Source organism: Protopterus annectens, chromosome 7.part0 (genome assembly GCF_019279795.1).
Source record: "Protopterus annectens isolate FY-2018-M chromosome 7.part0, PAN1.0, whole genome shotgun sequence".
NCBI lineage: Eukaryota > Metazoa > Chordata > Ceratodontiformes > Protopteridae > Protopterus > Protopterus annectens.
This window is the reverse complement of record NC_056739.1, coordinates 1183873047-1183900798: the sequence shown is the minus strand read 5'-3', so window position 1 is coordinate 1183900798 and position 27752 is coordinate 1183873047. Positions and strand designations below refer to the sequence as shown.

Genomic DNA, 27752 nt, shown 5'->3' with positions numbered 1-27752 from the left:
AAGCACTCAGGTCACTCCAAGGCAAGTACAAATATGACTCAGTCATTGTCCATGCTGGTGTGAATGACCTGAGACATACCTCCCTGGACTACATGAAAAGAGACATAGAGGAGCTCTCTGAGCATGTAGCCCAGGCCAGTATGACCCTGACCTTGAGTAACATCTTACCCTCACCAAGAATGATGCCACAATATGAAGACAAGATGATCAATTTCAACAGTTGGCTTAAGTATTGGTGTCATTCAAAGGGGATCCAATGCCTGTCAGCCTGGGATGATCTCTTTGCATCTCCTCTTAAAACAACTGCAGCAGGTTCTTTGCCCTAATCCTTCCAGTGCGGGAGTCACCAAGGGACACATTACTTCACATTTGGCCCTCTAGTCTCCTTTACGCTTACCCTGCATTACCCCTAATATTCAAATTTTACAGAAAGCATCTCGATTGAAGAGCAAAGTTATCCTCAGTTGCCTCTTACTGGCCTTGTCAGATCTGGTTTCCCTTCATTTGGCCTCATCTTCTACACCCACTGTGGGTTCTGGATCCAACTCCAGCCATACTGTCTCACCCAACAGACATTACTCATCTGGACATTTCAGGCCTCAAGCTGACTGCATTGTTTCTCCAGTTCCTTTGATTGCTGTACAGTCCAGGCATTCCTCCTCTGTATGTCACATTCTTTTATCATCCCACAAAGCTTCCACTAGAAACGTTTACAAAAGTAAATGGAAAAGATTTGTTTTTTGGGGCACATAAAAAGAATTTAGATCCATTTTCAGGACCAATTTCTAAGGTTCTTGATTTTTAGCTACGATTTTCAATGAAGTGGCTAGCTCCTTAACGGTCAGAGTACAATTAACAGCCATTTCTCACTTTCGTATAGGAGTAAATAACTGAACCTTGGCTTCCTCCAAGCTTTGCATAGTCTTTCTTTGAGAAACATATTTACTTAGACCTTCTCTAAAGGATCCTACTCCTCTATGGAGTTTAAATTTTGTTCAGGCCTTAACCCCTTTTGAGCCATCAGCTGAATGTGACCTAAGATTTTTGACCTGGAAGATTATTTTCTTAGTTGCCATTACTTCTGCCAGAAGAGTGTTTGAACTTTAGACTCTTTCTCCTAAATCTCCTTATTTAATTTTTCACGAGGATAGAGTATCTGTATGGACTAATCCTTCCTTTCTACCTAAGGTGGTATCAGAATCTAATGTTAATTAGGTTAGCAGCTTTCCAATCTTCTTTCCAAATTTCTCAAACAATGGAGAATGTATGTTACACCTGTTAGATGTTAACAGTTATGTTTTTAACTTCGGAGAACCAAAGATTTGAGGAAATCCAAACAATTATTTTTCTGAATCAAAATTAGAAAAAAAAAAAAAACAGTTGCTAAAGAGAGATTAGTCAAATGGTTGACTGATTTTATTACTTTTGTTTATAAAAAATGGGTTTGCCTTTACCAAAACCACCTAAAGCCCATTCCACCAGGTCTATGGCAACTTCTTCCGCCTTTTTGTCTACAATTTCCTTGGATGATATTTGTGCAGCTGCAACTTGAGCTAATCCTCATACCTTTATTGCTCATTGCAAGTTGGATCTGGCATCTAGGGGAAGATCGACCTTTGGATCAGTTGTGTTCAGGAATATCCTTCATTATAGTCCTCTCAGGATTTAAGTAGCTGGGGGCTTTGCCACAACAGTTGAGGAATGAATGCAAATGACAACATCTGATAAAAAAGTTAAGTACTAACCATAGCATTCCATCTGTGTTGTCCATTTTCATTCTTCCTCAACTTCCCTCCCACTAACCCCTCCTTTGGTTTTCTCTTGGAAAGATCGAAGGATATTGGATGAACCGCTGTTCCTTTGTTTGTGTCCCAGACTCTGTTTCTGATTCTTCACTACTGTGTAGATCTATGGGGAGCAAAGTAGATCTGAGGTCTGTAAGGTGAATAGAGCTTTATGGGTAAACGGTGGAACTTGAGAGTTTCAGTGTTCTATGATTTGGAAGAGGTGGCTGAGTCTGATCCGAACCAAATAGTTGAGGAAGAATGAAAATTACAAAACAGATGGAACATTATGGGAAGTATGTAACTTTTTTTTCAAAAATGTACCCTTCATTTAAGAATGCATCATTGTTAAAAAATTAATGGTACTTGCGTATTATTGCATGCAGGAGAGAAAGCCGCACTACTGACATCCTTTAAATGAAATTAAAGGGAATGACATCTTTGTAAAAGATTTTGCAGACCTCTGTGGCTTTGTCTATATTTGATACAATGGAAATCATTTTTTTTTCATTTGTATTTCTGAGTCACAGTAGATGAGTATCCATTTAAACGTTTACGTGTGCATGCATCGCATGGTTTTTGACAGACTGCTTAAACCATTAAGCACTCCAAGTACTGACGAGAAATCCTTAAATTATGATGAAATAATTCACCACCTCATCTACTTGCTATATATATAAGATACCCACACCTCCAGGGTGGTGGCACAGCACGAAGCATCAGAGACTATCCATGTGCAACTAACAGTGGGTAAAACTGCCTTCCAGTTTATAGCCTGCTACAGACCACCCTCCCAAACCCAGGAACCCCACTCAGCCTTCCTAAGAACACTAGAAAATATGAAGGTCTCTCCAAACACCATTATATTGGGCGACTTCAACTACCCAAACATAGACTGGGAGCATTACTCTAGCTCCAACACATTAGTCCAAACGTTCCTAGAATTTATAAACTCAAATGCTATGGAACAACTTGTTACCACTCCCACAAGAGGGGAAAACATACTGGACCTGATCATCACCAACATGGGGACTCTATGCTCCAGACCAGAAGTGTATCCCTCACTGGTAAGATCAGACCATAAACTAATCTCACTGGATATTCACATCCCGACCCCACCCCCTGCCCAGAAAACCACAGTGAAAAACTTCTCTAAAGCAAATTTCACACTCCTCAAATCCGAGGTGGAATCCTTCAAAGCCCCCGGGCCTGTGGAAAATGCGGCCCAGACCGCAGAATCCTTTATAAACGCATTCTATGAACACCTTCAGGAATGCATGGATCATGCAATCCCAAATAAAACCAAGACCCAATCCTCCAAAGGCAGACGTCCTGTCTGGTGGACCCCAGCCATAAACAAGCTATACAATAGAAGGAGGAAGCTACTACATGATAGAGCAAAATCCCAAAAAGGGAAGGCATCTCTGATCAGTATTAGCAAAAAACTATGGGCACTCATAAAATCATCTAAGGCCAGCTTCGAGAGAAAAATTGCACAGGACACTAAGGATAATCACAAGGCTTTCTTTAGTTATGTTAGGAACCTGGGTGGGAATTCCCAGATATGCTCAGAATTAGTCCAAAATGACAAAAAATACACCGAACCCACAGACATTGCCAACATCCTAGCTGACAGGTTCAGCGCAAACTTCTCCCACCAAAGGGCAAATATCTATCCCAGCAGAGTGCTGCCCCCCTGACATCTCAGATGCTCAGGTAAGAGCCGCCCTCTCCAAAGCAAAAAAACACAGCATCGGTGGGACCAGACGGTGTCCCGGGCTGCGTCCTACATGAACTCCAAGAAGAGCTAAACCCAAACATAAAACTACTGTTCAATCTCAGCCTTACTACAGGATATGTACCCAAAGAGAGGCGTACAGCAACAGTGGTCCCTCTCCACAAAGGTGGTGCCTCAACGGATCCTGGAAACTATCGCCCCATAAGCCTGACTAGCTTGGTCTACAAAGCTATGGAAAGGATCAGCATGGACCTCATAAATAAAGATATTGGGGACCTACAGACACTGGATCCTACCCAGTTTGGCTTTGTTAAGGGCAGATCCTGCCTCTTAAACCTGGTCGATTTCTTTGAAACAGTCACCAAGGCCATTGGCAAGGGGAAGGTGGTCCACACAGCCTACCTGGACCCCACAAAAGCCTTTGATACAATACCCCACTCGGGCATTATAGATAAGCTCACCAGCTTAAATATAAACCCCTATGTCACTAGATGGGTTGCAAACTGGCTCAAGGACAGAACCCACATGGTTAGAATTGCTGGAGCCATGTCAGACTCCAAACCAGTTACAAGTGGCGTCCCACAAGGCTCAGTCCTGGGACCTCTCTTGTTCGATATATATTTCTCGGAGGTACAGCCTAACACGGAAGGACTGTGGCTGACCAAGTTCGCAGATGACTGCAAACTGGGCGCCATAATCGACTCTCCAGCTGACACAAGCATCCTCCAAAAGGGCCTCATAGAAACAAACAACTGGTGCCAGAGCCATGGCCTCAAGCTAAATGCCAAAAAGTGTATAGTCATCCCCTTTGGAAAAAACAAAGTGCCCACAAATTACCACATAGGTGGTAATCCATTAAGTACAGAAGAAGTAATTCGGGACCTGGGGACCCAAGTTGATAGCAATCTCTCATTTGACAACCACGTGGCCAAAGTGGTTAGAAAAACATTTTATATAGCCCACCTAATCATGAAGGGATTCACATCTAGATCAGGGGAGGTCATCATGCCTCTTTACTCATCCCTCATCAGGCCCATAATTGAGTACAATGCCCCTTTTGGGATGTACCTTACCAGACACCTGCAGCAACTGGAAAGACCCCAAAAGTACCTCACCAAGAGGATCAAAGGGCTCAAACGATGCCATATGCTGCCCGGTTAAAGAAACTCCAGCTCTACTCAGTGGCATACCGCCTGCTCAGAGGCGATCTGTGCCTGACGTATAAAGCCATGTGCAACCCGGAATTAATGGACATGCTGCACCTCAGAAAATCCAAATCCCATCGAGCTACGCTCGAGAGACTTGAACCTCAGCACTGAAATAAATAGGACATGCTGGAGGGACAGATTCATAACCCAGAGGCTCCCTTCACTCTGGAATAAAATCCCAGTCCAGGTTAGGCAGAGTCCCTCATTGACTATCTTCAAGAGGAATCTTGATGAGTGGATGGGAGATCGTAGGTTTACTCCGGGTATCACTTCTGTGTCACTGTTAGACAGAGGCACAGTATACTAACCTCGAAAAAGGGCATAGCAAAATTAATTTAAAATGGGTGGCGAAAGCCAAACACATTCTGGCTAGGCTTATAAATGCCCTAGGGCAGATAGCCTTGTATGAACCTATGAACCTATAATTAGTACAATTTCATTCACATAAAATGCATTGCGTAGCACTTTACAGGACCGAAGTGATTGAAGACTGTGTGTGTGAAGCTGTGGACAGGAGGGTTTATAATTAGATGCTTATTGCATTTTGTTTTGTGGAAAGTAGTTCTCACTTAGATTTGGTATCATTGATGCTCTTCCATTTTCTGAAAGTAGAGTCAAAGCACTATACCTGCGAGCGAGCAGTTATGGTTAGGACAGTGTTTCATTTACTAAGAAGCTTCTTTGGTCTGTTACAGTAGTGTACTATTTAATATTCCTCACATTTTATTGTAAGATTGTATTTATATACATGTGTATTCTTATATTTTTATGTTGCATGTTTACTCTCATTTATTCTAAAAACATTGTGTTAGTTGCCTTCCTTTTATATATTTGCTTATTTACAGGTTCCCTCATGCAGGCTATCTGGTCAAGAAGCAAGCGAATTGAGTTTAATGGAAAATTATAATCAGGACACTTATAACCACATTACTGTTAAGATCTTTTTTAACTGATTCATGATGAAAGGTTAGTCTGAGGTGTGAATCAGAGTTGAAATAGTTTGGGAGTGAAAAAATGCAGTTATGACCAGCAAAGATATACATTTCATGCCGCAGAATGTTTTTTTTTTTATGTATTCATTTTTATAAATATATGCTACACTTATTCTTGCAGTTAGCTCAGTAGTAGCACATACTGCATCTGTTTGAATTTTACATTTCACACTGCTCATTGGAGACTTTGGTTACTTGAAGTATTTCTACTATCACATGAACATAAAATCTGCCAGCTGAAGTGAAGGAAATGCTTTTACAGTTTTGCCTGTGCATCCTCAGACTAATAATGTTATGTTGTCCTATCTCACCTTCATTCTTGATGGTTGGGTTCAGAACCGAGCATCGGTTCCGACTCGACCACATACTATAGCTCGAGAGCTTTCACTGGCTCGAGGCTACACCCTATACCAAAATGACTAGCAGAAGTTACCCAGATCTCGTTTGCCACTTGCTGCTTCGGGATTGCTTTTTCACTGGCTCAGGCTAAGTTTTTTCATACTTTGCTTTTTTTTGTGATTTATAGCAGTTAAATCTTTAATAATTTAACTTTGCTAAATAGCTTACTCTTTTGGGTGCTTTTTAAGCGTGGCTGTGATTTCTTTCGCTGTGTTTTTGCTGCTTCTGTGTGAGGCATTGTTCTTTCAGGCCTTTCCCTTATCCCAGCTGAAATTTAGCTTCTTCTTAAACTAATCCGTTTAAGTTAGAGGATTCGTTTTTGCCCCCTTCTTGCTTAGCCTGTTTTAGAGGGCTCTCCTTTCCTCTTATTTCCCTAAACTTTGAAGGGTTTGACGTTTAAGTTAGGGACATCTCCTCCTCAGATTAGAGGAGTCTGTCATTTAACTTAGAGACATCTTCTCTAACCTTCTCCTTTTTTTTTTTATTAACAAAAAAAAAACTTTGGTCTTTCTCTCTTGTGGTGTTGGTTTTGTTTACTGAGTTAGACTATACTTTATAGTGTGTCTTTTTTTGTACTGGTTGTGACTGATTGCTGGTTGTGACTAATTACCAGGATGTCTAAAGATTCTACTAAAGAGACTAGACAGTCCAGTTTTAAAAAGTGTGATTCTTGCAAACAAAAAACGTCTATAACAGATGGACACACTAGCTGTGTTTATTGTTTGGGGGCCATTCACCTGCAGGAGTCCTGCTCTATTTGTGGCTTTAGTTCAAGGGTCCTGCAGGAGTGGAAAAACAAAATAATAGTCAGGCGCTTATTAAAGGGGTCTTTTGAAAATGCTATCGAAGGGAATCAGACCTCTAAATCTTCTGGCAAGTCCTCAAAAACATCAGCTTTTTCAGCTCCGGTTTCTGTGCTGATGAGACAAGAGAAATGGGTTACTTCAGATCCGAAGTTTGTCGATTCCGAGAAGGCTAAGTCTCCATTGGTTCCACCTGATTTATCAGAACCATCTTGGAGCCAATAAAGGAGCTGGTCACTATTCTTAGAGCCATTCCGTTCAGTGCCATAGTCTCCTCTGCTGCAATCTGTGGTGAGTAGCTACAGATCATCCATCTATTCCTCTCAATCATCCAGGAGCTTATCAGATGACGATGTGGAGCGGGTGATTAGGAGGTTGCTTCGGACATCAGCCCTAGCAAAAATTCTGTCAAGCCCAGCGCAGAAGGACATGGAGTAGATTACTGAATCTACCTTACCTTCCATTCCTCCTCCGACTCAGCCGAGTTCGGAGCCAGAGTGCCTGGAGGTCCTTGTGGTGGAACCATCAGACCCGAAGACCAACCCTGGTGTCTCGGTTCCGACCTCCACTCTGATCTCGTCGATGTTGTCTTCCATCGAGGGATTTGAGAGCTGACACTTCCTTGTCGGTTCCGGGGGGCAGAGTCAAATCGGACTCTTGTTGGATCTGACTCTTCAATTTGGGGCTTCAGAGCAGGTGAGTTCAGCACCCACATCAACCTCAGAGCCATCATCCTTGGTGCAGGGGTGGTCTACTGGTTTCTCGGAGCCAGAGCCTGCCTCGGGCCAGGATCATGGTGCCTTCAAGATTATGAGGAGTGTGCTCTCCACCGAGACTGCTCCACCCTTGGTTCTAGCTACTCTTCCCCCGAAAGGGCCAGTGTCAACCTCAACAACATCCCTCCAGCCCAAGCATAGAGAGCCAATGCCCTAGGACGCCCCAATGGGTGAGACACTCTCTTATGAAACCTCCACAGAGTATCCCTCTGAGGAGGTCCCTCAGAAGAGAACCTGTAAGAGGAAACACCTAGACTTCCCTGAGTCTTTCACGTCGGATATGAACTTAGAGGATTCAGAAGGGTCCCCATGGTCACTCTCTGAGGATATCTCCTTTTCAGACATCTTAGAGATCATGAAGCAGAGAGGTGGCTGGAAGACCGTCTCCCCTTCTAAAGATGAGTCTGTATACCTGGAGGCATTCGGCTCTCGACCCTCCACCTCTTGGGTGCCTCTGGCTTTTGACCAACTCCTTGGCATAGTCAGTCAAATGGCGTGGGGCTCTTCAGAATCTGAGGAGGCCCAACAACAGGCTGATTTCTATCCTTTTCAACTTTCTGGCATAAATACACACATTTGCGCACCGTGGAGCTAAGGTTAAACTATTCCTAGTGCCAGAAAGTCTGCTCTTTAAATTTTCCCTTAGAACTAGCTAGTTTATCAGCAGTAGCACTAAAATCTGTATACCTGTGACTAGCACTTGCTCTAAAACTCGCTGAAAAGCACTAGGAAGCCTTAATTTGTTACAAGCACTCCCCTCTCCTTGGTAATAAGGAGAAAATAGTCATAGGCACTAGAGAGCCTACAATTGCAAGTACCTTGCCAAAAAGTAAGGGAAAACAGGTCTTGTACTACACAAAGAAAGCACCTAACCAGGCATGTCCAAGGGTCAGCTTCCGGTGATTTCTCCTGTCCACCTGCTGAATCTGGGCATAATGGGGCAATGCAGCAATTGCTTCATGTACACAGACAACCCTTTCCTCCTACCACCAAACACTACAACCTGCAAGAAATGCACTTACATAGCCAAACTGGAAGCAAAGCTCTCTCCAGCCAAGATTATGCTAGACAGTCAAGAGGAGAAGGTTAACACCCACACAACACTTCAAACAACACATAGTCCTTCAAAACCCGTAACACAAAACCCACATATGCGGAGACACTTTAACATTAAGAATCGAAAAGAGCGCACTCCACCAACTTAGTAGAACTGCACGATTTATTGATATCCACAAAACCAAGAAAACATTAACGCAATTATTACACAGTACGCGTTTTCGTCCACATAAACCTGCCCAAGCAACAAGGACCTCTGAAGCTGAAATGCAAACAAACACCACCCCCAAACACAACCAAAGCATCACATAGCTGACAACACCAGTGTGCCCCCCAACAGCAGCCCCTAAGGCAAGACAAACATACCCAGCATTTTAGTCATAGGTGATTCTATAGTCAGGCACACTGATGTCCCACTCACCATGCTGAACAAGGAGAAAATTGCAGTTGGTTGCCTGTCAGATGCCAGGGTCTGCCACTTAACGCATGCACTCAAGCCACTCCACAACAGGTACAAATATGACTCTGTCATTGTCCATGTTGGAGTGAATGACTTGAGACGTACCTTCCTGGACTACTTGAAAAGAGACATGGAAGAGCTCTCGGATCATGTAGCCCAGGCAGGTATGACCCTAGCCCTGAGTAGTAGCATCCTGCCATTGCCCAAAACGATACCACAGTATAAGGACAAAATTATTGAATTCAATCATTGGCTAAGCTTCTGGTGTCATTCAAAGGGGATCCAGTATCTGTCTGCCTGGGACTACATGATTGACAAACCATGATGCTTTGCAAGAGATGGTTTGCACCTGTCGCCCTTGGGATGCAGGTTACTGGCTAAGGCTCTTGCCCACCCCTATAGTGCCTTTTTTAGGCAAGGTTCAAAGGACAAAACTACCACCGTAATGGGTACAACCAAGCAAAATCTGAAGGTAGTGCTACACAATGCTAGAAGTCTAAACCTTAAAATGCACTCTCTCGAGGCACTCCTTAAAATGGAGAACATCGATATCTATGCAGTAACTGAGACCTGGTTCAAAGCTCCAGAGAGTACCCCTTGCAATACCACGCTATAACTCATACCACACTTTTCGGCTACCAAATCAGGACCGAAACACTAAAGGTGGAGGAGTGTCCATATTCACCAAGGATATTCACACCTCCAGGCTGGTTGCCCAACACAATGCATCTGAAATTTTCCAGGTGCAACTAACACTAAGTAAGACTGCAGTACAAATTGTAGCTTGCTACAGATCCCCCACCATGCCCCAAGATTCTCACTACACCTTCCTAAGCATACTGGAAAATATTAAGTTACAACCAAGCACCCTGATACTGGGTGAGTTCAACTACACTGCCATTAACTGGGAAAACTACTCCTGTACCAACACCTTTGCTCAACGGTTCTTGGAATTCATAAATTCCAACACCCTAGAGCAAACTAATTCATAGTCCCACCAGGGGTACCAATATTCTAGACCTGGTCATTACCAACATGGGAGATCGATGCTCCACACCAGTGGTCACCCCCTCATTGGTCAGATCAGACCATAGACTAATCACCATTGACATCCACATCCCACCCCCAACCCCCTTTAAGGAAACCTCCGTAAAAAACTTCTCCAAAGACAACTTCATGCTTCTCAAGTCAGTAGTAACCAACTTCATGACACCCATGCAGATGGGAACTGGAAGTTCAATTGCTGAATCCTACACTAAGGTGCTGTACAAGCACATTCATTCGTGCATGGACCGAGCCATCCCAAGTAGAACCAAGACGCTGTCCTCTAAAAAAAAGAAAGCCAATCTGGTGGTCCCCTGCCATAAACAAGCTGTACAACAGAAGGAAGAAACTGTTGCAGAAAAGAGGAGGAACCCAGGATTCAAAAAACTCCCTCACCAGCCTCAGTAGAAAGCTGAAATCCCTCATAAAATCTTCCAAAGCTGGTTACAAAAACAAAATTGCCAAAGATTCCAAAGACAACCACAAGGCATTCTAAAGCTATGTCACAAATCTAAATGGCAATACTCAGATCTGCTCTGAGCTACAGCAGAATGGCACTAGATATACTGATCCCAAGGATATTGCCAATATCCTGGCAGATAGATTCAGTGCCAACTTCACCCCCCCCTCACCCCCTAAAGGGCCCATCTCAATACTGAAAGAATGCCAAATTCCGGCAATCACTTCCACTCAGGTAAAAAACGCACTCTCCAAAGCCAAAAATACAGCATCCATGGGACCAGACGACATCCCGGGCTGTGTACTGCATGAACTACAAAATGAACTGGCACCTCACTTATGTGTCATGTTTAATCATAGCCTCACCTCAGGCTTCGTGCCCACACAGTGGCACACAGCTACAATCATCCCACTCCACAAGGGGGAATCCACTTTGGATCCCGGGAACTACCGTCCCATCAGTCTGACGAGCCTGATGTGCAAGGCCATGGAACGTATTATCATGGAACTTATAAACAAAGACATTGGCAACCTTCAAACACTGGACCCCACCCAGTTTGGGTTCTTGAAGGGCCGATCTTGCCTCCTGAACCTGATCGACTTCTTCGAATCAGTCTCCAGAGCCCTGGACGAGGGTAAGATGGTTCACACAGCCTACTTGGACCTTGCCAAGGCTTTTGACACTATCCCCCACTCTGGAATCATAGATAAACTTACTAAGCTGGGCATTAATCCCTACGTCACTTGATGGGTTGCAAACTGGCTTACTAACAGAACACACACTGTAAAAGTAGCTGACTCCAAATCCAGCTCCAGACAAGTGGTGTACCACAGGGTTCTGTCCTGGGACCACTCTTGTTTGGCATCTACTTCTCTGAAGTACAGGCCAACACTAAGGGACACTGGCTTACAAAGTTCACAGATTTCTGCAAGCTGGGAGCCATTATTGAATCCCCAAATGATGTGGATATATTACAAAAGGGCCTTACCGAAACAGATGCCTGATGCCAGAGCCATGGGCTCAAGCTAAATGCCAAAAAATGTATAGTTGTTCCGCTGTGGGAAAAAAACATGTACCTGTGAACTAACACATAGGTGGCAGTACACTAAACACTGAAATGTGATAAGAGACCTAGGGACACAGGTGGACAGTGGTCTCACCTTTGATAACCACATAGCCATAACATAATCCAGGATATATCTACGCTTCCGGCTGGGAGCTAGTCATTACCAATTCAGAGCTCTGCCCTTTGGTCTCACTGCAGCCCTCAGAGTGTTTACCAAATGCATGGCAGCAGTCACGGCTCACCTGAGGCGTCTAGGATTCCAGGTGTTTCTGTACTTAAGATGACTGGCTCCTGACCGCCACCACCTAGCATCTACTGACCAAGGCAAGGGACACCACCATTCATCTCTGTTCAGAGCTAGGCATTACCATAAATTTCAAAAAATATGCCTTGTTGCCTTCACAGCATATTACCTTCATAGGGGCAGACTTAAACATAAAAGCCATGGTAGCAAAACTGCCTCATGAAAGAGTACTAATGCTACGCCATCAGGTGTCAATCTTGCTCATGAAGAAGGTGGTACAGGCAAAGTTTGTCCTCAAGGTTCTGGGTTCAGTGGTAGCAGCAATAACATTAGTACCACTAGCGCTTCTACATATGAGAATATTACAGTGGCTACTCTTTGCTCAGTGGTCCATGCAGGAGTTACCCATGTCACACAAGATCCTCATTACAGGCACCTGCAAGAGGGACCTACGTTGGTGGCTTCGGTCCACACAGGTAATGATAGGGCAGACCTTTTGTTTTTCCCCCAACCAGTAGCTACAGTGACCACAGACATTCCCCAGATAGGGTGGTGGTGGGGCATTATCTGGGACAAGACTGTCCAAGAGACTTGGCAGGAAGACTAGTACCACTTGCACATCAATGTCCTAGAGATGTGAGCGGTGCTTCTGGTGTTGCAAGCATTACACAGCTCTCTTCCAACAGGTACGATTGCGATTCAAACAGACAATATGTCCATGGTGTGGTACATCAACAAACAAGGCAGAACCAGATCCTACCCCATCTGTCGAGAGGCTCAAAGAGTATGGCAATGGGCAATACCTTCTCAATGTTTTCTGGTTACAACTCACATCCCGGGGAAATCCAACGTGATAGTGGACAGGTTAAGCAGGGCAATTCTTATGCCTCACAAGTGGTCCCTCAAACAGGAAATTGCGAACCAAATTTTTGGCAAATGGGGCCAGCCTTTCTGCAACCTCTTTGCCACGTCCATCAACTCCAAATGCAGCAGTTACTTTGCCCTAATTCCCCCTCCAGGGGAGTCACCCAGGGATGCACTTGTTCACAATTGGCCCCTGGGGCTTCTTTACGCATTTCCCCCATTTCCATTAATACCCAAAGTTCTCCAGAAAGCCAAATCGTTGAGTTGCAGGCTAATTCTCATTGCTCCTTATTGGCCTCGTCAGATATGGCTCCCATTCCAATGGCTCCATCTTCAGGAGGTGCCTTGGATCCTGGACCCAGTGCCGGATCTTGTGACTCATCAGTCAGGAACGCTCCACCCCTCTATTCAAAGCCTCAAGCTGACAGCTTGGTTGCTCCACTTCCCATCTTGGCCAGGCTTCCACAACTTTCCCCAGCAGTGCGGCACATTCTGGTTTCATTGCCAAGAGTACAGCTAGGAAACTTTATGTGAGCAAATGGAAGAGATTTTCTTGTTGGGCTGACAAAAACCATATAGACCCCTTTACAGCTCCTATATCAGCAGTTCTGGAATTTTTAACAGAAACCTTTAATCAAGGTGCAGCTGCAGCTATGATACGGGTACAACTAGCTGCCTTATCAAACTACCATGGAAGAAACATGGGATCCAAACTAATGTCTCACACATTATGCAAAACCTTTCTGAGAGGTACATTCCTTTTAAGACCTCCCATAAGAGAACCACCACCTCCTTGGGATCTAAATTTGGTACTACCTTCTTTAATTCTCCCTCCTTTCGAACCAACCTCCTCTTGTTCACTAAAGTTCTTAGCTTGGAAGATGATCTTTTTAACAGCCATTACTTCCATTAGGAGGGTTTCAGAATTGCAAGCTCTGTCTATCCATCCTTCCCATTTGATTTTCCACAAAGACAGTCTCTCTCTCTCTTTCTCTCAGGACAAATCCTTCTTTTCTGCCAAAAGTATGCTCCAAGTCCAATTTAAATCAGTCTATTGAGCTACCTGTATTTTTCCCCAATCATGGCAACAGGCCAGAATACAAGCTTCACCAATTGGATGTTCATAGGCAGTTACGTTTTTACTTGCATAGGACAAAGTAATTCAGAAAATCTGACCCAACTGTTTGTTTCATTCTCAGAAAACAGAAAAGGAACTTCAGTTTCAAAACTCACGTTATCAAAATGGCTTACAGACACCATCACTTATGTGTATAGCTCTCAACACAAGCAACTATAAGGAAAAATTTGAGGTCATTCAACTAGAGCTATGTCAACCTCCACTGCCTTTCAAGCCAAACTACACTTAGATTTAGTTTGTGCTGCAGACACATGGGTTAACCCTCATACCTTTATCACTCATTACAAAGTAGATGTGGCCTCCCGGAACAGGGCATCCTTTGTTTCCACTGTTCTGAAGAGTTTAGTCCCTTGAGACACCCGAGAAAGAAGGTGCTAGGGACGCTGTCCCAACCATCAAGAATGAAGGCGAGATAGGACAACATAACATAAAGAAGTTATGTACTCACCATAACGTTCCATTTTTGGTGAACATAATCTCGCCTTCATTCTTGCATTCCACCGTCCTTATCCCTTCCTGGAGGATGGAGAGGAATTTTTTGAAATTGGCTATGAGTTCTCTGATTCCCTTCGTGCCTCGTGAGTTATAGGCAGAGAGTTTGTTGCTTGTACTATGGTGGGTTAGATAGTCTGATTGGTTTCTTACAGACGAGATCTGGGTAACTGTCGCTGGCATCATGGGATAGGGTGTAGCCTCGAGCCAGTGAAAGCTCTCAAGCTTTAGTATGTGGCCGAGTCGGAACTGATGCTTGGTTCCAAACCCAGCCATCTAGAATGAAGCGAAATTATGGACAAAAAACATGGAACATTATGGTGAGTACATAACTTCTTTATTTCATTTCTGTATTATTTTTGCAATTCTTGTTATAGGCTAGGTGGTGACATTCACATGTACTTGTGTAACTACAGTTATGAGTTTCCTGTTACGCTTTAACAATCATGTCACATCATAGTGGTATAACATGCACTACAAAGATGTTCTATGCATTAACTTTACAAGTCCAGGGAAACTATTTTGCATTGATTGCAGAGGATGAGCAATACAGTATCCTGTCGTATCATAGTAACCCTGTCTGTATGTGGCTGCCCCTTTGTGTTTGCTGTAAGTAAAATAAGATTTCATTTCAAGTGTTTAATATAAATTAATAGGATTTCTTTTCAGATATTTTTTATCAATGCTATTTTACCTGACAACTTAACAAAGGAGTCTTCAACCTATAATAAGGCAGAGATTCATTTACTCTTGGTCCTTAATGGTAGAAATTTTGGAAAATAATAGTTACACTCAGCAATCAATGGTTTGAGCTGTGTGAAAGCTTTGCATTGGAGTAATATTAATGAAGTTATAAATTACTAAATTATAACTTTATAAAGTTCTATATGAGTAATTAAGTGCTGTTTGATTTTACTACAAGTGGTTTATAAAATAAAATGTGGAGTACGCATTTGTCAGGATTTTAAGCACATCTTAATGTACTTGTATGCTTTTTTTTCTTTTGAAGGAAAATATGGAACTAAACTGAGTGCTGCCATTCTTCTAAATGTTCCTTATGTTTGCCTTCCTGTATGTGCTGGATTCAAGATTTATAAACATCCTTCGGTATCTAACAACCTAGCACCCAAGGTCAGTAATGTGTTTTCAGTGTCAACTAAAGATGATACAGTTGCTGTACCTGCAAAGTTTTTATTTCAGATTGTCTAGAAGACCACAAGGCTTGTAGACTGAAAATTTGAGATCTGAAGTAGTTTACTTCTTTTGATCTTCAACCTGTCGGAATACGGATCCGGATCGGATCTGAGCCGGCAACTTCACAAGCATCTGCTCCGAGCTCCAAACTCCTCCCCCTACCCATAATTCACCACCTTCCTTCCCTCAGATCTCATTTGCCGCGGCTATCGCTTGTATCGTGGTTTCTGAGCTCCGAGTGTTGAGTAGTTATTTGAAGCTTCAAGTTAAATTCAATAGTTTTGTGTGTGTGTGTGTGTGTGTGTGTGTGTGTGTGTGTGTGTGTGTGTGTGTGTGTGTGTGTGTGTGTGTGTAGTATAGGAACTATTGCAGTTCAGTCAGACAACATGTCGGTGGTCTGGTACATCAACAAACAGGGAGGAACCAGATCCTATTCCCCTCTGTCACAAGGCTATGAGAGTTTTGGAATGGGGGATCTCCACCAGTTGTTTCCTGGTAGCAACGCACATTCCGGGATGGTCCAACATACTGGCGGACAAACTAAGCTGGACTATTCTGATGCCTTACGAGTGGTCTCTGAATCCTTCAGTTGCGGAGCACATATTTCTAGTGTGAGGTCGGCCTTGCTGTGATCTCTTCACATCTCCTTCCAATGCGAAGTGCAGCAAGTGGGACCTTACTATGGGATTGCAAGCTCTGGTTGCCCCCCCTTTTGAACCGGCGGCAACAGCAGATCTTAAATTTCTATCTTGGAAGACAGCCTTCCTTGTGGCCATCACCTCGGCTAGGAGGGTCTCAGAACTTCAGGCATGGTCTGTCAAGGTTCCATACATGGTTTTCCATAAGGGCAGGGTTTCTCTTTGTACCATTCCCTCCTTTCTTCCAAAAGTGGCTTCTGAGACCAATATCAATCAGACTGTCTATTTACCTGTTTTCTTTCCAAATTTCAAAAGTAAGGGTGAATACAAGTTGCTTTTGTTAGATGCTCATAGACAATACGTTTCTATTTACACAGAACCAAACCCTTTCGCAAATCTGACCAGTTGTGTCTTTCTCTAAACCTTTTTTGGGTAAACCCATTTCCAAGGTAACCATTGCTTGATGGATTTCTCTCTGCATCCTTCAGATTTACAAGGGCAAGGGCTTGTCTCCTCCGAATCAGGTTAGAGATCATTCCCCTTGGTCCATGGCTACTCCTGCAGCCTTTTGGTCTAGGGTATCCCTGGATGACATTTGTTCTGAAGCTACTTTGTCCTCATCTCATTCCTTTATTTCTCACTGTAAATTGGATTTGATATCTAGAGGGAGGGCATCCTTTGGCTCAGCGGTGCTCCGGAATATCCTTCCATGAGGGCCACCCAGGTATATAAGTAGCTGGGGACCCTGTCCCACAGGTTGAAGATCAAATGAAGTAAACTACTTTGATAAAAAAGTTATGTACTCACCATAACGTTCCATCTGAGTAGTTCTACTTCACTTGTCTTCAACCGTCCCTCCCTCCTTCCCCCTGGTCTTACCATTGTGGCATGTAGCAAAGTGTGCTTTAGCGGCTTTGGTCTATATTTCATGAGGTTGCAAAAGTTGGGTGCGGTAAGGTATATTGTGTAGGGTTTTTTGGTTTAATGTGCAGCAAACTCAATCTGAGGGAAGGAAGGTGGTGGTGGTGGTGTATTATGGGTAGGGGAGGAGTTTAGAGCTCGGAGATCAGAGTAGATGTTTGCGAAGTTGCCAGCTCTGTTCCGATCCAGATCCGTATTCCCACAGGTTGAAGACAAATGAAGTAGAACTACTCAGATGGAACGTTATGGTGAGTACATAACTTTTTTTTTGTTTTATATTTAATAGCAGAAAAGGCTATTTACTATTTTTTGCCACTCTTTCAGTAGCAGCCCAGCATGGCACTTCCTCTTTTTGGTTTGACAACACTTTAAATGTGTGTTATTTGTGCCAATTAATCTTAGATGAGTGCTGCGTTTATTACTGACCTCATGTCAACTTTGGCTTCAGTTGTTTTTGAGTATTCCCACCTGAAGGAAATAGTACAGACTGAATAAAGTTTTATGGTGCAAAAGAAGAAAGGAAGCTGATCTGTTTATTGTAGTTTGTTAAATGTAGGCTGGTTAAGCGGGGCCAGTTGGGTGAAAAAGGGACCCATACATGTCACTGCAATCTGCAGGTAGAGCAGTCCAGACCTATAGCTTAAAAAAAAAAAAAACAACAGTCCTGCTACAGTTAAACTACCACACACTGAACACTTTAAGCATGACTATAAAAGCAGTATCAGTATTCCGTAAAGAAATGCCAGCCAGTCAGTACTGCATACCTGAACCATCAGCTACTGATGACCACAACCCTGTCAGCTTCAGGAGCAAGGGAAAAAAAGAGCACTTCTACTCTGAGAATATAACAAACTGCTTGAAACAAATGTGACAAGTTGTTTGCTATAGTTAAACTAACACATGCTGTCCCTATTTTGCAGAATGTTCCTGATTGATTTTGCTACATATTTTTGCCCTGTCCCTCATGGAATTATTGATTTTCTGGTCATTACTGTGGTTTACAGTCAGTCAATAATACTTGACTTTCATACTTAATATTCAAAAAATACATGTTGATGTAAAACCTGTTCTGTCTACTTAAGTGAATTAGAGTAATATATTAAATTATCTCTGATTTCAGACATTTGTTAAGTCATTATTTTTGGCTTTGTTCAGAATTCTTTAACAAAGAAGTTGAGAAGTTTGCCATCAATGCAGTGTTTGCATTCATACACAAATTTCAATGCCATATCACTGCGGTGGTGGTGCTGCGGTAGCGTTGTCGCCTTACAGTTAGACGTTGCCCGTTCGATTCTCAGTTAGAGCGTCTTCTGTGTGGCGACATGCGTGAATGGGCGTTCCTTCATTGAAGGTTGTGCATTAGGCCCGGCAAGCCAGCATGTAAAAATCTACTGCCAATCATTAGCGGACAGGAGTTCCGCTGTGGCGACCCCTAACCGGGAAAAGCCGAAAGACACAAACATCTCTCAGCTATCCAGAATTTTGCAAAATGTCCAGGTTTTTACCTCATAAAATTTGTGATTTTCTGGCAAACCATTGAAGATGGAGGGGGTAGGGCTGGGTGAAGAGAGGACCATGGCTTGGGTCCTCCAGACATATGCCAAATTGGACCTCATATTTGATAATGCTGGCTCTGTGGTCAGGTGAACTTTTTCAGCTACTGTTCAGTCTCAGATAAGTAACAGTGTAATAACATGAACATTAAATGAATATGACCGTAAAAATGAAAAAAAAAAGTAAAGTAAGTTTAGAAGACTTCCAGAAAGGTAACCACAGATATTTTAATTTTTATCAGAAGGTTTAATTGATAAATTGCAAATCATAAGAATATAACAGTTAACAAAATAAGGATAGAGTAGGTGGTAGTTGTTCTGAGAGTTAACCATAACATCCCCTAGAAGATGATGTCTTTGTATGTCATTGTTGCACTATTCTTCACAGTACGGATCTCCTGCCAAGGATAGCCCAACATCTGTCCAGTATACCAAAGGCTTTAGATCTTATATGTGCCATAACTCACACAGATTCTCTCCGTACAGGACGTAGGGCATAAAGGTGATGTACAGATGCAGTTACCCAGAACTTCTTTGCTGCCAGTCCGAATGCCATTGTCGCTCTTTGGTCTGAAAGCCCTTTTGCTTTGCTGAACAACTAGCCTTCAGATAAGTACCCTATTGGTGTCTTTTTTCATTTTTTTGGGGTCTTTCTCTTTTTTGGTAACCTAGAGTTCATGACATCCAAGAACGGAAATTGCCTAGAGTTCATGACATACAAGAAGGGAAAATGTCAGTGTGGAGGCAGATTCCCCATAAAGATGGTCACGAACAGTATCTTTTTTTTTTTGTCTGGGTACTTCCCACACCCATACTTCCTATAGCACTTGCAAATCATTTGCGCCTAAGACTCTTAGAAGTCATTTGTCTTCCCTGGCCATCTGTCTTGAGAACCAGAGGCTTAAAACTTTTAACCCAAGGTTGCTTGGCAGAATCTTGCACCAAGGTCCCATTAAGCAAGAAGAAGGCCAAGAAATCTCGGCCAAATTCTTCGGGTGTCGAGCCTCCACTGGACATCTCTTGGTTGAAAGCTCTGTAGGCTGTCCAGTGTCTATGTTAGATTCCTCTGCCATGACCCCGTCAGAGGCCGACATGGATCCTTCTTTTTGCATGTCCTCTGAGGCTTTGCAGGCATCTGCTCCAGACGTCAAGGAGAAACTGCTGTTGATCATCTTGGAAGACCCTAGTGGAATTCTACTTATTCTGGTCAGGGAAGAGATTCCGGATACTCTTATTGAGTCTCGTCAAGGGTCAGAACCTCTGGTGTTTGTTATTTATTGTTATTATTGATTTATTTTTGTTTACCAGGAAAGTCTGACTGAGTTATTTCTATATTCAGTGGAGGCCCGGGGAGAAAAGCTCCATTTGCTTACATTATACAAAGTTCTGGTTAAGCACATAGTAGATACATTTCTATTTACATTTATACATTCTCAGATTTTACAGAGGTGGAAGTTACTGAAGAGAAAGGTCACATGCAACTTAGTGGATTGTACAGGCAGCAATTATGTATAAAAATTGTTTTGTCGTTTCAGTGAGAGGTTGAGATTATTCTGTTTAAGGAGAGTATTTGGATAGTATCATACAATGAGCACAAAGTCTTAGCCTAGTGATGATGAGCATGTGCAGGACCATGATTGATTAAAATGTTGTGTAAGCAGTGGTTTAAAACTATTGAGTTTGTTGGAGAGTTTTATTTGTGTGGCGATACTATTCCAGAGTTAAGCAATGTACTGGGAATAGAGCGAGTCTCCTGCAATATTATTTGACTTGTTTGTAAGTAAGAAGAATTTGGTACTAGAACAAAGGTCCCTTGCTAAGTTTTGTAGTGCAGGGCATTTTTCTGGATTATGAATGAGTTTGTGTGCTGTAGTTAGTTGTGAATATGTTAGGTAGTTGTGCAGTTCAAGCCAGCTTAATTGCTTTAAGCCATGGACAATGGTGGGTCCTATGAGAGAGATTGGTGGTAAACTTAGCTGTTGTAGCAGGAGGCAAGTTTTTTTCTTTGGGTATTGTTTAAGTTTGTTAGGCTAGGAGCAGTGTATAAGATAGTTGGCAATAAGAAGGTAGTGAGTAGAGTTTTTCTTGCAGTATCTGTAAGGAGTCCATTGATCCTATAAAGGCAGTCTAGTTTCTGGTGTATAGATTTAGTGGTGTGCAGTATATGCTGGTTATATTTGAGGTTGTCATCTTAGAATGCTTAGACGTTTTCTTTATTGAGAGTTACAGTTTCAATGCCAATATTATTTGCTGACTTTATGATAAAGGATTGCTTTTGATTTTGACAACTTTTTGAGGTAAAAACCATTAACTTAGTTTTCTTGGGGATGAGTTGGAGGTTTGATTCTTTGAGACAAGTTTCTACAGAGGAGAAAGATTTTTAGGTAATGTCTTGGAGCTTATTTATTCTTGAGGCCACGCATATTAATGTTGTATCTTCTGCATACTGAACTAAACTAGCATGGTGAGTTGAGGTTTGGTGATCATTCATAAATATATTAAATAGGTGAGGGCCCAGGATAGATCCCTGAGGGACACCAGTAGTAACTGTTTGAAAGTATAAGTAGGTTTGCTGCTATTTAATGGCTTGTTGCCTTGCAGATCGGTAACTAAGAAGTTCTGTTGAGAGTCGAATGAGCAGTTGCTGGTGACAGACCGTATCAAATGCATTTAACGAGTCTAATAACATGGTGGACACAAGCAGACCATTGTTTCTATGGTGGTTTATTATACTGGTAAAACGTAGTAGAGCAGTAGTGCAGCAGTAGAATTGTTAGGGCTAACATCCCTGCTAAGAAAAAGCAGAAGATTAAGCACACTTTTGTACACCCTAATGATCCTGAAAGGGAATGGTAGGAGTTTACTCAAGGCCTGTTTAGTGCTTTAATGGTCTTGAAGTCTCCCAAAGGGGTTTCTGTTCTTATTCTTCCTTGAACTTCTACTCCTTATAAACTGGCTAGGGAACCCATTTCATCAGATGAGTCCCTGTCCTACTCTTCCCAGATGCCTTTGGCTTATGTTTTTGATGAAGAGTCTGTGAGTGCTGATTCTCCTTTTGAGGAACTGTCTTTTGGGGATACTTTAGCTAGAATGATGGAATACTTTAAGTGGGATTCTCAAGTGTCTGATATCCAGAAAAGGTATTATGAGTTGCTTTAGGTGGACATTCCTAAACCTTCGGCAGTACCTCCTGTGTTGGCTGCTTTGTTAGACACCTTTATAGCTACCTCTAAGTCTCCTGATTCTCAGTCTCCTGCTACAAAGAAACCTAACAAGTTCTATAAGATTTCTGAGGATTATAAATTCTTAGAGTCCCTCTGCTGACCCTGCTGTTGCCAGTCTCTTCTAACAAGCCTTCTAAACTTTTGCCCTCTTCCAAGCTTCTGCCTTCACATAAGGATAGCAAAGTAATGGAAAGAATTGGTAAGAAGGTTTATACTGCTTGTACATTTTCCTTTAGGGCCATCAATTATCAGACCCATGTGACCTTGATTGCCCAGACTTATCAAGTTATTTCCGACCTCCCTGATTCTGACGTAAAATCTTCTACTCTGTCTGTTTTAAGTTCTACCTCTCAGGTGTGTCATCACTCTATCAAGTATAGCTGTGATGCTCCTGCTGCATCTTCCAGAGCAGCTACCTTTTGGTCTGTTATGAGGTGTTATTCTTGGCTTTGCCTTCAGTCTTTACCTGAAAACATTAAGTCCAAGTTGCTGGATGCTTTGTTAGATGATGATAATCTCTTTGGGTCTGGTGCTGCTGCTATGTTTAAATCTCTTCAAGAAAAAGGTAAAGCTTTGCAGGATCTTAAGCATATTTTTGCATCCCCTGTCCCCAAGTTCCAGAGGAACTATCCTATTAGGTTTGCGTTTGTTCACAGGCAGCCTTGTCAAGCCACCAAGGGCAGGAAGGGTGATTGGAGAGCTCCTCCTGCTAAGTCTTCTCAGGCTCCTGTGGTTTAGAAGCCTTCTTTATCTGATAAGCCTGCTTCTCTTTGATGACTTGCACCCTCTACCCCCTTGTCCAGGTTCCCTTGTCCTTTCGGCTCTCCCTCTGTCTTCCAAAATAGCATATCATCACCTTGGATTCTTTGGTTCTATCTATTGTCTGCCTGAGTTACTCCATTGTGTGGAAGTCTGTCCCTCCTTTTTCAGGGATTCCCCAACCTCCTCTGGAACAACTTCTTTATTTCTTGGAGGTCCTGGGGTCCTTGTTGGACCAGGGAAATATTTAACCTGTTCCTCCTTCACAAGTAAGAAAGAGATTTTACTCCTGGATGATACTGGTCCTTCAAAAGGAGGGCACTTGGAGACCTATTCTGGATCCCTCCTTGCTCAACTCCTTTGTTTTCGGATGCTTACTCTTCAAACTCTGTTTTCTGTTGTTCATCCCCAGCCTTTTCTGGTATCCTTGGATCTGAATGATGGTTACCTTCATTTTCCTGTTTACCCTCTTTTCAGGAAGGTATTACATTTCTCTGTTTCTTCTTGTCATTTTCAGTTCTCTGCTGCCCCAAGGGTGTTCATAAAATGCCTAGTTCCTAAGATTGCCTCTTGCGGGCTCCAAAACATTCAGATTTTTACTTATCTAAGCAACCTGTTGTTTCAGGTGCCTTCTCCCAGTCACCTGTTACAGGATATGGAGTTCACCATATCTCTCCTCCAAAGTCTGGGGTGCAGTATCAACTTTCAGATGTTTGCCCGACTCCCTCTCAGGACTGTGTGTATCTGGGTTGCAGGATTCAGACAATGCCAGCGTTAGTATCTCTTCCATTTCCAAAAGTTCTGTCTCTGACATCTTTCTTTCAGGCTTTTACCTCTGCCTGCTGTTCCAGCTAGAGAGTTTCTTTGAGCCCTGGGATTCATGGCCTCTTCTAGTCCAATACTCCATCTTGCCAGACTGCACATATGGAAGCTTCAGTGATACCTCAAGTGAATTTGGCTTCAATATTGCCACCCTCTGGATTTCAGTGTGCCTGTCCTTCCTTGTCTAAAGTGGGAACTTGAGTGGTGGATTCAGCAACTTATCCTCAACAGGCCTAACCTTTCAGCCTCCTGTTCTTTCTCAAGAACTATTCATCGACACTTCAGACATGGGGTGGGGACCATCCTGTGGTCATCTGAAAGTTCAAGGTCTTTGCCCCCCCCCCCCCCCCCCAGTCAGAGGTCAGACCACATCAATATCAAAGAGATGAGTGCTCTGATTCTGGTCCTTCAGGCTTTTCACCCCATGCTCTCTCTAGGCCCTCTGATGGTTTACACAGACAACACGAGAGTGATGTGGTATGTCAACAAGCAGGGTGGCACAAAGGCTTACCTTCTCCGTAGGTTGGCTCTTCAGGCCTGGGATCTGGCTGTCCAATATCAATTAACTCTTCAGACAGTGCATATTCCCACAGAGCACAATCTAGTGGCAGACATCTTGAGCAGGTCCAAAACACAGGCTAACGAATGGACGCTTCACAGAGATGTGCTTCTGGACATTGTCAATTGGTGGGGTATTCCACAAGTAGATCTTTTTGCCCTCCCGTCTGAACAGGCATTTCCCTCTTTTCTGTTCCAGAGTGCCATGCCTTCTGGTGTGGAAAATGGACATCCTTTCTTTCCCTTGGAAGGGGATGTTTCTCTTTGCCTTCCCTTTCCTTCTTCTATTTCTAAGAATCCTGCAAAAGATTCAGCTAGACTCCCCAGAAATCTTACTCGGGACTCCCTTTTGGTCAAGACAGCACTGGTTCCCCTCTTAATACATCTGGCCAGATGCAATCATCACAAGTTACTTCACTGGTTGGACCTCCTCACACAGGACAAGGGGTCGCTTTTCCATCCTCACTTGTCCACTCTCCAACTGACACTGTGAATGATAAGGTTTTGATCCCTTTTAGGCACCTCTTTTCTGAGAATGTGCTCAGGGTTTTATAGGAGGCAAAAAAACCTGCAGCCAGAAAGTCTTGTATGCCCAAATGGAAGAGATTTTCTGTCTGGTACCATGCTCATAATCAGGATCTTTTTTCACTGGGTGTCCCTCTGATTCTCTCCTATTTGTGTGAGTTGCTCCACTCTGGCTTGGCCTATTATTTTGGGCCCATTTGTCAGCTATTTTTGACTACCTGCCCATGAATCCTCCTTTGGCTTCACACTTTGAGGTCAAACAGTTTTTTAAAGGTGTTTTAAATCTTAGGCCCCCAAGGAAACCTATTGCTCCTCCTTGGGACCTTAATTTTGTTTTAGAAAAATTGACCCAGTCTCCTTTTGAGCCGTGCAGGTTCAGCTTCTCTGCAGCATTGTACCTGGAAGACTGTCTTATTACTTGCTGTCACTTTTGCTCTGAGATGTTCTGAGATTCAGGCCCTTATGGCCATCTCTTTTTTTTGTTTTGTTTTTTTTCACAGGGACCTTAAAACAAATCCTTCTTTTATGCCCAAGATATTCAATGAGTTGTCTTTGAATCAGAAAGTTCAACTCCCTTCCTTGTTTCCTTCTCCTCGGGCTGCTAGTGAGAGGGTCCTACATACCTTGGATTTGTATAGACAGCTCAAGTATTATTTGTATAAAAGTAAGAACATTTGAAAAATCTGACCAGCTGTTTATTTCTTTTCATCCCATGACATTGGGTTTGGCTGTTTCTAAGCAAACCATCTGCTCCTGGTTATCCAAGTCAATTTCTTTTTGGTATTCTTTTCATGGCAAATGTCAGTCTACTTCCATTAGAGCTGACTCAACTAGGGCTTTTGCCTCTTCTGGTTCATTCTTCATGGGTTGGACACCAATTCCATCCTTGAAGCTGCTGCTTGGTTATCAGTGCATACCTTTACTAAGCATTATAAATTGGATGTGGTTTCTAGGGCCAGAGCAGGTTTTACTCAAGCCATTCCAAATGAATTTGTTATGGGCTCTTTCCAGCCTTCCACCTCCCAATCTTTTTATTTAGCTTTTGTACTCTACTTACTATGAAGAATACTGCAACAGTGACATAGAAGGCCATAGTACAGTTGTGTAAAATCTTCCCATAACAGTAGATGTCATTCTGTTCACTGTTGCCGTATTCACTTCCTCCCACCAAGCCTAATTTTTCCTTTAGATTTTCTTTTGGTTCTCCTCCTGGCCAAGGATCTCCCTTTTCCATCTGCATTTTCTCCTTCTGGATGGGCATGGCCTTTTTTGTCCTATGGAGACTACTCTTTTCTGGGGCAATTCAGTACTGTTTAACTGCGTCCGTATGTCACCTTTATGCCCTGCATCCTGTACAGGGAGCATAAGTGTGATGTAGAGTGCATGCAATATCTAAAGGCTTTGGTATACTGGCCGGATATTGAGATGTCCTTGGCAGGAGATCCCTACTGTGGAGAATACTGCAACAGAGAAGAGAAGGGACATCTACTGTTATGGTAAGATTTTACACAACTGCACTTTCTTCAGATATACCTTGAAACTATCTTATGTTTTTTTATCTTAATTTGGCGGGGTGATTATTTCATGTAGCTGGGGCAATTTTGATGACTGCTATTTCTCCTATTGATGACTAAGCATACTAAGCATAGGGTTTGACAAGGGTGATGCCATCATCCTGACTACCTGTGAGTGAGTATGGTGGTTCATTAACAGAAAGAGTGGCCCTTACTGTAGGATATTAATGAGAATTATGATTTTGAATATTAGTCTGTTAAGTAACAATGTGAGAGTGTTCAATCTCGCCGTTTGTTCTTACACACGGGTTCGGAGCCGATCCTCGGCTCCGAGTCGGCCGCATAGCAAAGCTCTGCATCTTAGAGAAGCTCGAGACCAGGCTGTATCCCACAATCCTCCCTGCCATTACTCAGATCTAGTTTGCCGCTGCAACGGGTCACATCGTTCAGAGCTCGAACCAGAGAAAACTGTTGTTAGACAGATAAGATAGTTTATTTTTTGTTGTTAAAAGTTCTTATATTCCTATAGTTTTTTTGATATTGTATTTTCTATCCTATAGTGTGTGTGTGTATATATTGTAGTTCCCTTTTGGGGCCTACCCTTCTTTAACCTATAGCTTTAATTCTTCCTAATATTAGCTAGTGTTAAATTCTCTCTTCTTTAATTAACATGTCTGAAAAAGCCAAGTCTGGTTTTAAAAGGTGTCAGTGTGGAAAGAAAATGTCCATCACTGACAACCACACTTCCTGCGTCTACTGTCTTGGCCCTCTCCACTTACAAGAGGATTGCTCTATTTGCCATTCCTTCAGTGGGAGGGTCATGACAGATAGACGCAGGAAACTTATTGACAAGGGGACTTCTTAAGCCTGCCTTCCAGGAGGCCTTGGACAAGTCTGACCAGGTTTCTAAGTCCTCGAAGGGGTCGAAGATGTCGGAGCCCATGTCATCGGCTACGAGTACATCTTCGAAAGTTCGTTCGCCGGTTCCACAGACTTCGGGGCCGAGCGTCAAACGTTTATCTCTCAGAGCCCCAGGTCTTGGAACCCGTGTCGGAACTACCGCCACCGTCTATTCTTCGGTCGGTGCCATCATCGGCCCCTTCGACCCGATCTTCCAGACCATTATCCGATACTGATGTGGATCGTGTCGTGCAGAAACTTATGGAAAACACGGCCCTTTCCAACTTGATTGCAGTTTCCTCCCAATTGGTGTCGAAACTAGAAGGCCTTTCCTTATCTCCAACAGGTCCTCCTTCGGGACCCATCCAGTCTTTGGAGCCGGAAGAGGATGAGCCGGTGATAGTGGAGCCCTCGGTGCCGAAACCGTGCATTGCACGATCGACACCATTTACCTCGACTCCATCAGAACCTATAGGTGAGTCGCGGAGTCGACGATCTCTCCTTGGTTCCGGGACCGAGAGTCGTACCGACCTTTCGGTGCCGACTCTCCCTCTCGGGGCCTCGGCGCAGATCGGCTCGGCTCCGTCCTCGGGGTCGAGACCCATGGGCCCCGTGTCTCG

The 27752-nt window shown here is 43.2% G+C and overlaps 1 protein-coding gene across 4 annotated transcripts in view; it reads left to right on the top strand.

Annotated features, from left to right (window-relative positions):
• The window catches only part of TM6SF1 (transmembrane 6 superfamily member 1), a 1348214-nt gene that overhangs the window by 1034986 nt on the left and 285476 nt on the right, over positions 1–27752 (top strand). For all 4 annotated transcript variants that reach the window (XM_044077795.1, XM_044077793.1, XM_044077792.1 and 1 more), the window contains exon 6: positions 15534–15655. In XM_044077795.1, coding sequence (XP_043933730.1) covers positions 15534–15655 — 122 coding nt within the window. The remainder of the gene's footprint in view (positions 1–15533; positions 15656–27752) is intronic.